The sequence below is a fragment of the Tauraco erythrolophus genome, chromosome 2, assembly GCF_009769465.1.
Source record: "Tauraco erythrolophus isolate bTauEry1 chromosome 2, bTauEry1.pri, whole genome shotgun sequence".
In the NCBI taxonomy this organism is placed as follows: Eukaryota; Metazoa; Chordata; class Aves; order Musophagiformes; family Musophagidae; genus Tauraco; species Tauraco erythrolophus.
In genome coordinates, this window is record NC_141466.1 from 1,801,850 (window position 1) to 1,814,632 (window position 12,783).

Consider the following 12,783-nt stretch of genomic DNA (forward strand, 5'->3'; position numbering starts at 1 on the left):
TGCCGTTGCGGTGGCTGGTTGCCACATGCTCATACATCTCTGGAATGGAACCCCGTATCTGGCGCTCAGGATATGGGATCCCAAGTCCAGGGACTGCTCAGCTCCTCTTCTTCCTGAGGCCTTTTGCTGTCTCTTCAGTGTGTGTTGATCTGCTCTTTGTTTAAAGACTGGTGTTCCGGGGGTGGGGATGCAATGGGTGTCTCAATGCAAAGACTAGAATCCAGTTCACTCTTCAAGGGCCCAGTGTCTGTATGTCTGCAAATTCCCAGTTCATTGAAGACTCTGGCTGTAATTCCTGCAGCCTCGTCTTAAGGCATGTGCCTTCCTTCCTTCACCAGTGCTGCATTTACTTCGGGGGGAGAAAAAAGGGGAGGGGGAGTTAAGGGAGGATGCTTGTTCACGTAACCTTGTTTCCTACCTTCAGTTGGCTAGCTCGTGGTCTAGTAGCTTTTGGCTCTCCAAATTTGCTGTCCCAAACTGATTCTCTGAGTATTGAGTTCCCAGTCTCCAAGCAGTAATGCTAACAACCTTCTTAATCCCTGATGAATTTATAGTTAGGTGTCCACTGCCACAACACTCTTAAGTGTTACGCTGTGATAATGCAGAACAGTTCCATCCGTTGTGTTCCTTCTCTGCTGGAGGGAAGGGATGCCATCCAGAGGAACCTTGACAGGCTGGAGAGATGGGCCTGTGAGAACTTCATGAAGTTCAACAAGGCCAAGTGCAAGGTCCTGCACGTGGGTCGGGGCAGTCCAAAGCACAAGTACAGGCTGGGTGGAGAATGGATTGAGAGCAGCCCTGAGGAGAAGGACTTGGGAGTGCTGGTGGATGAGAAGCTCAACATGAGCCGGCAACGTGTACTGGCAGCCCAGAAAGCCAGCCGTGTCCTGGGCTGGATCCGAAGAAGTGTGGCCAGCAGGTGGAGGGAAGTGATCCTGCCCCTCTACTCTGCTCTCGTGAGACCCCACCTGGCATACTGTGTTCAGCTCTGGAGTCCCCAGCACAAGAAGGACATGGAGCTGCTGGAGCGGGGCCGGAGGAGGCCACGGAGATGATCCGAGGGCTGGAGCAGCTCTGCTATGGAGCCAGGCTGAGAGAGTTGGGGCTGTTCAGCCTGGAGAAGAGAAGGCTCCGGGGTGATCTTATTGCAGCCTTCCAGTACCTAAAGGGGCTACAGGAAAGCTGGAGAGGGGCTTTTTACAAGGGCGTGTAGTGACAGGACACGGGGCAATGGCTTTAAACTGAAAAAGGGGAGATTTAGATTGGATATAAGGAAGAAATTCTTCACATCGAGGGTGGTGAGGCGCTGGCACAGGTTGCCCAGAGAAGCTGTGGCTGCCCCATCCCTGGAAGTGTTCAAGGCCAGGTTGGATGAGGCTTTGGGCAACGTGGTGTAGTGGAGGGTGTCCCTGCCCATGGCAGGGGGGTTGGAACTGGTGGATGATCTTTGAGGTCCCTTCCAACCCAAACCATTCTGTGATTCTACGATAAGTAAATCCTCTGGATTCTCACATCAACTTCTTGTAAAATGTACTATTCAATTTGAATTCAAAAAGAGTATATGTGACAATCTTAACGTGTAGTGGCATGAATGTTAGAATGATTATATATCATTAACAGCATAATTTGATTAACGGAAGCGTGAAAAATCTTCTGTAACTTTTTCCATTTCAGATTATAACTGAAGGTGCAAAAGATGGAATTAGCTGCGGTAACTCATTAGCTGACCAAGCCTTTTTTGATTCCCTTTCTTCAAATACAGCTCAGACCAACGCTGCTGCAAAAAGCAGTACCCAGGTATGTCCCCGGGTTTTTCGGGCACAGTAGGGGCATGGCAGGTTCTGTTGACATAACTGTTTGCACTCTTCAGTTGTGCTGTACAATATTTGTGAACCCTCATAAAGGTACTAATTCCAGTAATTGTGTTTTTATTAGGGAACACTCTGGTTGGACATTAATGATATGGGTGCCTGTTCAGCTACTGTCTCTGCTGGAAAAATTAGCATTCTAATACGTTGAAAACTAGAGCGTTTTTATTCTTTCCAGCCTGCAACCATATAGATCTGTGACTACATCAATCTCTGTACCTCACTTCTGCATAAATGCACTCTTAAGAAATTTACTTTATTTTCAAGTTACTTGTGTTAGTTCCTTAAAAAGGTGAGTGTACTATAATTTTTTTTGAAATGTCTAGTACAATTGAGTGGTCCGTGCATCATCAGCCAGAGTGAATAGATAGATATCTTTTTCAGAATTTGAGTAAGAGTTGTTTCTTTGATTTCACAAAAGGTGAAGCAAGTTCAGGCGTTGTCCCTAGTCAGTTGGAGAAGGTGCTGACTTTGGTTTTGCTGGAAGAATGTTTTTCTTTCTTTTTTTTTTTTTTTTCTTCCCCTTCTTTTATTCATTGGTTTTTGCCCAGCATGTCAGTTCATTAAGCAGCAAGTATTTAGGCTCAGGTTAGATATTTGATGACGTAAGTTATCTTAAACACAAGCTGTTTATTGTCATCTACAGACTACTGCATGTCCACATATAGGAACAGTTCAACATTTCAAAGTCCACAGGTCAACAGAAGAACAAAATCTGCTTTTCCCAACAGCAGCATGCTGTCATCTCACATACTGGAAAGTAAATACTTTATTCGTCGTAGCAGCTGGGAGGACACACACTTGGTTTATGGATCAGTTAAATATCAGTTACTAGTTTTCATAATTGTAACTTCCAACACAGGACTTTGATATGGAGTAAGATCTCTTGAAGACTGTACATGGGGTGTTTTGTATGGCAGTGAATGGAACAGTTCCTTGGCTGTATAGTGTCCAATTTGTGCTTCCAGCTGGACCTGGAGAAGAGGAGGCTCCGGGGTGACCTTATAGCGGTCTTCCAGTACCTCAAGGGGGCCTACAAGAAAGATGGGGAGAGACTGTTCAGGAGGGCCAGCTGTGATAGGACAAGGGGTAATGGTTTTAAAATAGAGGGAGGTAGATTCAGGATGGATATTAGGAAAAAATTTTTTACCATGAGAGTTGTAGAACACTGGAACAGGTTGCCCAGAGAGGTGGTGGATGCTCCATCCCTGGAGACGTTCAAGGCCCGGTTGGATGAGGCCCTGAGCAACCTGATCTAGTTGGAGATATCCCTGTTCCTTGCAGGGGGGTTGGACTAGATGACCTTTGAAGGTCCCTTCCAGCCCTAACGATTCTATGATTCTATGATTCTATGTCAAGATTGTGACTGTGTGATCAGACGTATAGCGAGAACTCCAGACCTCACTGTGACTGCTTCACTGTTTATCACTAATTTTCTTTTTTCATTGATGCCCAGTTAATATTTAGGTTAAATACAGGACTCTTGAAATGCTTTATTAATCTGTCATGTCAGACTGAGCCAAAAGCATTGATTATACGTTCATTTTCCTTCAGTAAAACTTAAAATAATTTCGGAGGTGGAGTGGGAGCCTCATTTCTGCTCTGTCTGTTACCCTTGCCCCATTTTTTTTGCTCCTGTAGAGCTTCTAGCCAAATGTTACTTCTGGATAAGCTTGAAATTTTTGCAGCAGCTGAGAAACATCACTTAATTTGTCCTAGGAAGAATTGCGTATTAACAAAATGAATATACAATTTTTTGAATGATGGCAGAGGCATCTATCAGAGGTTGATCTGTGCTTAACACAAGGTACTCATGTCTGGACAAGGGAAGAAAAAAGCCCCTGCCTATATAGGAGGAAAAGTTAAAGTAAGGTATCTATCATATCCTAAATAACAGAGAATTACTATGGCAATCTAGTTTTGGAAGTTGCACTTCTAGAGGAGGGAAAAGCTTGAAAATATGGTCACTATACAGTACAGCTTGCACAGAATCAGCAGTATACTGGCCCTGTAATACAAAAATTGCAGTTCCTTCTTAACAAATTTTGGAAAGGAGTAACTTCAGGCAAAGTGCTTGTCTCATCTGTTTCAGTGCCTTATTCTTAAGTTCCTCTTCATTATCCTTCAAATGCTGTGTGAGACAGTTGGGAGAACCAGGGTGCCATAGTGTTACAGCAGAACTATACTGCTGCCATCAATAGGAGAGAGAGGAGGAGGAGGAGGGTGCACACCTGGGTGCAGCCAAGGCTGTGCAAGACATGCTGGGGAAGCACATTGCTTTAGGCTAGTGTGCTTGGGTCTTTTTTCCTGTTTTTTTTCATAGCAGGCACCATCCTGTTGTGTGGTCAGGATTTTATGTCATAAGTGGTTTCCATTTTCTCATGTTGGATCATCATCTCATGTTGGAACAGTTCAGTTCACTTTAGTTACATATTTTTCTAGAAAAACAGCAGATCCTGATTTGAAGACTGATTTCTACAGCTTCTGGCATACATCTGGTAGCTCATTCCAGTGATCTATTGCTAATAGGAATTTAATGTGTATACTAAGCAGTCTGGCTTCCACTTTCGAGTGTTAGGCCTTTCTCCCAGATTGGCGAGCTCTCTAGTGCATGGTATTTTCTCCTTGCAAAATTCTGTGGCTAATTGTCCTCTTGATTAAGAAATTCTACTGTTTTTGCTTTATCTGTCTAGTGTAAGACACTTTTCCTGCCCTCAAAAAGTGGGGAAAAAAAAAAAAAGGTGCATCGCTCCCGTGTGCATCGCATGATGTCAGACACGTTTGACGTTGCTGTTCTGGAGTAGAAAAGCCTGATGCAGCGTTGACTCCTCTAGTATTGCATCAGGAGGTTATACGGAGTTGCTCATCCCCTGCATAGTGGCTTCTCTTGTAGAGCCACTGCTTGTAAGGATGTGGTCTTCTGCTTTGTGGCTATGGAGGCTGTGTCGATCTGCTCGAGGGTAGGGAGGCCCTTCAGAGGGATTTGAACAGACTGGATCGTTGGGCTGAGGCCAATGGCATGAGCTTTAATAAGGCCAAGTGCAGAGTCCTTCACTTGGGGTATAAAAACCCCAAGCATCGCTATAGGCTCGGGGAAGAGTGGCTGGAGAGCTGCCTGGCGGAGAAGGACCTGGGGGTGTTGGTTGACTACCGGCTTGATATGAGCCAGCAGTGTGCCCAGGTGGCCAAAAAGGCCAATGGGATACTGGCGTGTATCAAGAATAGTGTGACCAGCAGGAGCAGGGAAGTGATCCTGCCCCTGTACTCGGCACTGGTGAGGCCGCACCTGGAATATTGTGCCCAGTTTTGGGCCCCTCGCTTTAAGAGAGATATTGAGCTCCTGGAGCGAGTCCAAAGAAGGGCGACTAAACTGGTCAAGGGGCTGGAAAATAAAACTTATGAGGAGCGGCTGAGGGAGTTGGGGCTGTTTAGCCTGGAGAAGAGGAGGCTGAGGGGAGACCTGATTACAGCCTACAAATATTTGAGAAGGGATGGTGGGGAGGTGGGGGAAAGGCTCTTTACATTAGTGACGGGTGATAGAACAAGAGGAAATGGGTATAAGCTTAGTCAGGGGAGATTCAGGTTGGATGTTAGGAAGTATTTCTTCTCTGAAAGGGTTGTCAGCCACTGGAATAGGCTGCCCAGGGAGGTGGTTGAGTCCCCATCCCTGGATGTGTTTAAGAATAGGGTGGATGATCTACTTAGGGATATGGTTTAATGGGGATTAGGGACGGTTGGACTCGATGATCTCTAAGGTCTTTTCCAACCTAGAAATCTATGAATCTATGACCCTTCTTCCTAGGTGTATTACTCTGCTTTTGGTTATGATAACATTTACGTTGTTTAACATGAGTTAGCTCAAACACTTGGGATTGATCTGTGTTCACATGCCCAGTTGCAAGCATTTGACTTACTCATTTCAAGTGCCTTCAGGAGTGACTCGGTCAATATACAAACCACTTCATCTAAAATGAAACTTGCATGGTCAAGCTATGGAGAGCAAAGAAAAACGACCAGTTAGGTGTTAATGTAAAGAGTTAGTGCTGGAGGTGGCACAGTAGTGGGAGCTAAAATGTTCGTAGATGTAGTCTGGTGGACTGAATAAGAAATAGTAGCATTCCTAAATGCTGACATTTTATGCTATCTATTTTATTTTGTAGTAACATGGAGAGGTACAAGTTTATTACAAGATGACTTTATAAAAGCACTTCTAAATAAACAGGATGTTTTGAGATTTTTCTTACTACTACTGTATTGAAGAAATTACTTTCTGTAAATATTAAGTCACTTTAACTGTAATGTGTAACAAGATTACACATCACCCCACTCTCCAATTTCAGTAAGTCAAAAGATACTTTAATTCTTAAAATTCCTTCCATTCTTACTGTAAATAAAAAACTAGCCTCCTGTGCACCCCCAGCCTATTTGAGAAGGCCTTGACACTGTGGAAGCACTGTTCAGCAACAACTAAAGCATTCCTGTGTTATCAACACTGTTTGGATCATGAATCCAACACACAGCACCACACCAGCTATTTGAAGAAAATTAACTCTATCCTAGTCAAAACAAGTACAGCCAGTTATATTTGAACACAAATTTTATAACTTTTTTTCTGTCTTAGGCTAACCAGTTCTGAACTTTAAAAATAAGACCATCAGTTTAGAAATATACCTCAAATGGCAGGCTGTTTCTGACACGGCTTAAAAAGACTCCAACAAATTTATTTTTCAGCTTTATACATTGCATTTTTCCTGGTATATCTTCATATGCCCTGATAGGTCTGGGGAGGTGACTGCTTTTCTGAAGTAGCAATGCTGCATGTAATACAGAACCCTAAATCATTACAGTTTTCCAAGATTGGTTTCTATGCGTGCATCTAAATAAATAAATAAAACTTACTTCCTCCCTCTGCCTACACCATCCCTTTTTGCTTTCCAGGCCAACAAGAGGCTTTTGGTCTCCTACTCTGAAATCCATAACTTTTTGGTGTTAAGGAAACGTCATCAGCTCAAACACTGCCCTACTCCCTGTCTCTCCCTTTCTAAGAAGGCTTTTTGTTGTTGTTCAGTAAATAACCTCCTGAAAAGTAATTAATAAGCAATAACTAAAAGCAGCTGCTCTTACTTCCTTTTTTTCACTGGGAAAGGTACAATGACCTCAGCAACACTTTGGTGTTGTACCTTGCTTGGGTTTGCCACAGATGTCAAGTGACAGTAGTGAAGGGGCACGGAGGCACTTCCCAAGGAGAAGAGAAGAATCCTGCACGACCTTTCAAGGTTCACTCTTCCCCAGCCCGTTCCTGGCATCAGCAGTGTCCCTGCAATAGCTGCCGTGGTAAAGCTTGCAGCTGCTCTTTCAGAGAGCTACCTGTAGAAGATGTTGGAGAGATGAAAGCAGTCAGAGGAAGCAATGAAGCTGATTTTGCACAAACAAGGGGGGAAAAAAAAATGACTCAAGGTTACTGTTTTTACACTCAGAAGAAGAAAAGCAGATAGGAGAATTTAATGTTGCATCTGTCCATAACATTGGTGGTTTAATGTCTGAAAAGCCTTTAAAAATGATTCAACAAAATACAATTTGAGTAATGTTTAGCTGAAGATGGAGGCTGTTGCATGTCTTTTGTGTGGGTCTCGTGCAGGTTTGACCTTGTAGCCCTTGGACAGAGGAAGCGAAGGGAATGAGAAATCTTTCTTCTCTGTCAACCCACTGTTCTGTGAGTGGCGGGTTGCTAATTTTAGGCTGTCATCTGGAACAACCAGTGAGTAAGTGTATCAGCACTTACGTTTTCTCTCTTTGTCAGAATTGCATATATACATTAAAGTAAGGTACTTGTCAGCTCTTCTGGTGTTAGAATAACGCTGGCAATGACGGCCCTGGAATCAGTATAAATTACGGCAGGTTAAACCAGCTAAACATCTTGAAATACACTGAGCGCAAAATTTCTCATTTCTGTTGAAAACGAGTGGTGTATTTTTCTCTCTTAGTATTTCTTTGATGCTGGGTTGTTTCGGGGGGCTGTAGCAACAGTGGATATCTTGTTTCACGCTTCTAAATAGTAGTTGACGAAGAGGTTATTAGCTTGGTGACATTTGGAGCCTTCATAATTGAAGTATGTATGGAAATACAAGCATTAACATAAAATTCATTGAGTAGTCTCCTCCAGCTGTTTCGATTTGGGGTTTTTTGTCATCCAAGATATATTTGCATGTATTTTGCATGTGTTCCAGGTTCAGAAACTGCTGTTTTAACAGCGATGATCTCTCTCTCTTTCCATTCTGAACCACAACTTGTGGTAGTTTTTCATTTATCTAACTTAAAATGTTTTAAAAGTTGTGAACAAATACCAACTTTCTGCTTTGACAGTAGTGTTTGTCTGAGTTATTTAGATTTCGTCTGAATTAAATCTAAATTGCAACTGTATTGGCCCAAACTAGTCCTCCTTGTTAAGAAGCTAAACCTTTTTTATCTGTACAGTAGTCTCATTAGTGGTCTGTAAACAAACTGTAGGTACAATTAGCTACAATGTAAATAGCTGGACTACAGCCTCTGTAACATGCTTGAACATCATATGGAAATGCTATAGGTTTCAGTGTACTATGTATTTTAGTCTGTATGGTTTCTTCTCCCTTCTTTCTAGAGCTCAGTCTAGCCTTTTTGTTTTTTTCTTTCTGGAGAATAGAAAACTAGTATTAACAAATCTATAAATGAAATTAAAGTGGAGTAGTGCCTCTGTGTTTCAGGGTGGAAGTGGATCACCAGCTGTGTTGACGTAAGAGCTGCAGATGTGGCTTTGCAGCCTTTAAGATACAAAAATGGCTCTTGTAGCCAACCATAAGTCGCGTTTGTAGAGTAGTTGGTTCCCTTTTCTTGACACCGATTCTCCAATTGCTGCCAAGCCTACTTCTGTATGAAATGACTGTACAGCTCTTCTTAGTTCTGGGTAAAATAAGTATCCTGAGAGTTTGCATTTTTGTGAACTGCAGATTTGAGTTAATTCCAGTGTGACCGTAGTGAATCCATGTTTTGTGTCTTCAGTTATCTTGTGGGCAGAGCAGCAAGGCCCCATGAGTAAGTACAGGAAGTGACTAACAGAAACCTCTCATGTTTGTATTGTTTTATCCAGTGGTAAGTGTGAAATCACTCAGGATAGTTTCTCTCTCAGTAGAAGAAAGATAAGCTGCTACACAGTTGTTGAAGGATATGACAATAAATGGGCTGTCCTATGTGTAGAAAACCCTTTCCCTTCAGAAAGCTGTGGAACTTCTGTGTAGGCAGGATGAATAAATAGTAGTGGAAGCACCTAGTTTGGTGTACAGGAGTGGAGGCAGCTCTGAAGTTACCTGGTGTGTGGACACAAGTTGTTGAACATGTGTAAAGAGGACAGTAAAGAAGCTATTTCCAGAGCTTTACTTCATGTATTTTCTACTCTTTGGAACTTAGTGCTGGAAAGGCAAGTTGTCATTGTTAAAATTTGCACACCAGAACTCCTCCCCACCCCGAACTGCTATGAGCAGCAATAAATGCTAAGATTGAAGAAAATAAATATAGTGCTCTTAATAAGAGTGCACTGTTCTACTTCTTTGGAAATTTTGACGTTCACGTTGTTGCATTCCTGTAACAGCATTTCCATTCTCTGACGTGGCTTTATGCGTGCAGTAAAGTAGGAGCATCGTCATGGGAAATGTGACTCACTCATGTTTGGTTGAGTCCAGTTTGACTTGTTAAACCAGTATGCTAAATTACCTTGTAAGATACACAGGTGGGTTCACTGTGGAAATTATGATTGCAGTTGTTTATGGATTTTGGAAATTATTGCTTCCTTGACTAATAAACCTTAACTCTGCATAAATGCGTATGTGTAAGATTGAGTGTCAAGTTACATCTACGTGCGTGTAAGTCATCTCTAGAAGGGTGTAGTGCAGAAGATATCTAAAAAGAAGTACAGACAAAACTAGTGGGTTAGAACTGTTCAGAAGTGGAAAAAAACCCACCACCAAACCATACCCAGAGTGTTTTTTATGCTAGTTTGGCTTTCATGGTTAGTAGCTTCTAGTTCCTGTTACAGGTAACGACACTACAACATCTTCCATTGCTACATGTAATTTGAAAGCAACTCTTGTTTTTCCCCACCATCTGAATCGCACTGTTGCGTTCAGACCTGTAACAGGAATTTGTGACCAATTCTTGAGCAACCAAAGTACCAGGTAGAGACTTCCATCCAGTACTGGAAACAGTGGCTTGCTTGCTTTGAAATGAATCACATTCACCTATTAAAAAATAACTGTCCAACATATGACCGTGATTGTACCAATTCCAATTATGGAGTTGTCTGGAGCTTCTTTTTGTGTCTGACCTGGTGGAATGCAGAGGCTGGGACAGCCAGTCGTTAAGCTGTATTACTGTGATCACTCCTCAGCTTCATCTGCACCCATAACCTCAGGCAAAATCTGACTAATTGAAATAGTTGACAGTGTTTGCATGCTGGTTTTTTTGCAGCTTTGTTTTAACGTGACTGCTGATGTCGTGAGATAGCCTTTGATCTAGTAGTTTGGCATTGACTATATAAAGAATATTTCAACTTGATAATGGTAACAATCTTGTCAACCCTCCTATGAGTGCTTCTGCTTGCTTGCACACCTACAGTGGCACGTGGCATGTGTGTGTTGCACCATCCCCTTCACCACAGCAGGGGCCTTACTGCAGTGTATAGTTTCTTTCCTGATGTTAATGGGTTTTTTTTTTTGTTCATTGTTCTCTGAGCACTTGTGCCTATGGTTCCATGTTAAAATTTGTAGTTGAAAGTGGTAAGCTGAAAAGCCTTAGATAGTTGTACTCTTCAACTCTTCCTCCAAAAAAAAGGTGACGAGGGAAATGCCTGTCCTCTGTTTCCAAACAAAAATACAGAGTGCTTTTCCCAAAAAAGAAGGATAAAGCCGTGTTTAATCTTTTTAGCCTGGTCCTAGGATGTCTGGAGAACATCAGAGAGGAACAGGGAGTCTTTCTTCCATTTCTGGCATTGCTGTGACTGCTATTTGGAAAACTGTCTGAAATTTCTCATCTGCGTTTCAAGAAGAAACCGTTAGGGATTGAAATCAGCCCAAGAGAAGACAAAGATATAAAGAGGTGACTTGATTGCCATTTGCATGTGCAGGTGTGGGTGACAAAACCAGAAACCTGAGAGCTCCATTCAATCAATGTATATAGGATTTTTAGTGGCTGAAAATTGAAACTAAGCAAATTTTAAAAAAGATAAATCACTTCTTCTAAGCAGTGAGGGCGATAATAGATGTGTTTTCCCTCCCTTCGTCCCATCACTGAGTATTCTTTGCTCCAGTCTAAATTATGCATCTTTCTGAAGGAGCATTCTGTACTTCAAACATGGGTTTTAGTGAGCTGAATCCAGGAGTTTCATAGATGGAAATCCTGTGCCTGCACTGTGCAGATGCAATGCAGCCTCTAGTCCGCTTGCTTCACAGGTAAGGAAATGGGATTGGAAGTGGGAAAAGAAGGAGGAACTAGCTCCTTTGCTCTTCCTGGTAGTAACTCACTTCTTCCACTGGTGGTGTGCTGGGTGTGTTTGCCTGCTGAAGGCACGCGTGCCCCGTGGCTGTGCCTTGGTTCGGTGTGGTTTGTGAGCAGGCAGAGCCCAGCTCCTTGGCAGGCACGGCTTTATGAAGGGGGCGGTGGGGCTGGGCGTGGGGGTGCTGAGGGATGGGTTCCTCTGGAAGGCACTGAGGTGACAGGAGCAGCTGAGGAGCAAGTGGGTTCCTTGGACAGCATTGCTCCTGCCTCCTTGTCAGCTACTTCTGGAGATCCTCTCTTCTGTTGCTTTCGTGTATTTATCCCTAGGAACACGCCAGTATGTGAGTCCAGAAGGCTGGTTATCCCTCGAAGTCTAGCCCATCTCCACTCTTGCTTTTCCTAGAGGGTTTCTTTAAGGAGAAAACACTTTTAAATCGTACAATTGAAAAGAGGGCCTTCCTTTAGGAGTGAAAGAAGTCCTAAAGAATGTCCCGCACAACATTCTTCTCTCTAAACTAGAGAGGCATGGGTTTGATGGATGGACCACTCGGTGGATAAGGAATTGGCTTAATGGCTGCACTCAGAGAGTAGTGGTCAACGGCTCGATGTCCACGTGGAGACCGGTCACGAGTGGCGTCCCTCAGGGGTCCGTGTTGGGCCCGGCCCTCTTCAACATCTTTGTCGGTGACGTGGACAGTGGCATGGAGTGCACCCTCAACAGGTTCGCCGATGACACCAAGCTGTGTGGTGCCGTCGACACGCTGGAAGGGAGGGATGCCATCCAGAGGGACCTTGACAGGCTGGAGAGGTGGGCCCATGCCAACCTCATGAAGTTCAACCAGGCCAAATGCAAGGTCCTACATCTGGGTCGTGGCAATCCCAGGCACAAATACAGACTGGGCGGAGAATGGATCGAGAGCAGCCCTGAGGAGAAGGACTTGGGAGTACTGGTGGACGAGAAGCTCCATATGAGCCGGCAATGTGCTCTTGCGGCCCAGAAGGCCAACCGCGTCCTGGGCTGCATCAAGAGGAGCGTGGCCAGCAGGTCGAGGGAGGTGATCCTCCCCCTCTACTCTGCCCTCGTGAGACCTCACTTGGAGTATTGCGTCCAGTTCTGGAGCCCCCAACATAAGAAGGACATGGACCAGTTGGAGAGGGTCCAGAGGAGGGCCACGAAGATGATAAGAGGGCTGGAGCACCTTTCCTATGAGGACAGGCTGAAAGAGTTGGGGCTGTTCAGCCTGGAGAAGAGGAGGCTCCGGGGTGACCTTATAGCGGTCTTCCAGTACCTCAAGGGGGCCTACAAGAAAGATGGGGAGAGGCTGTTCAGGAGGGCCAGTTGTGATAGGACAAGGGATAATGGTTTTAAAATAGAGGGAGGTAGATTCAGGTT

The 12,783-nt window shown here is 43.9% G+C and overlaps 1 protein-coding gene across 1 annotated transcript in view; it reads left to right on the forward strand.

Annotated features, from left to right (window-relative positions):
- The window catches only part of SNX9 (sorting nexin 9), a 71,232-nt gene that overhangs the window by 26,027 nt on the left and 32,422 nt on the right, over positions 1 to 12,783 (forward strand). The window contains exon 4 of the mRNA XM_086632004.1: positions 1,675 to 1,797. Within this exon, the coding sequence (XP_086488130.1) occupies positions 1,675 to 1,797 (123 nt within the window). The remainder of the gene's footprint in view (positions 1 to 1,674; positions 1,798 to 12,783) is intronic.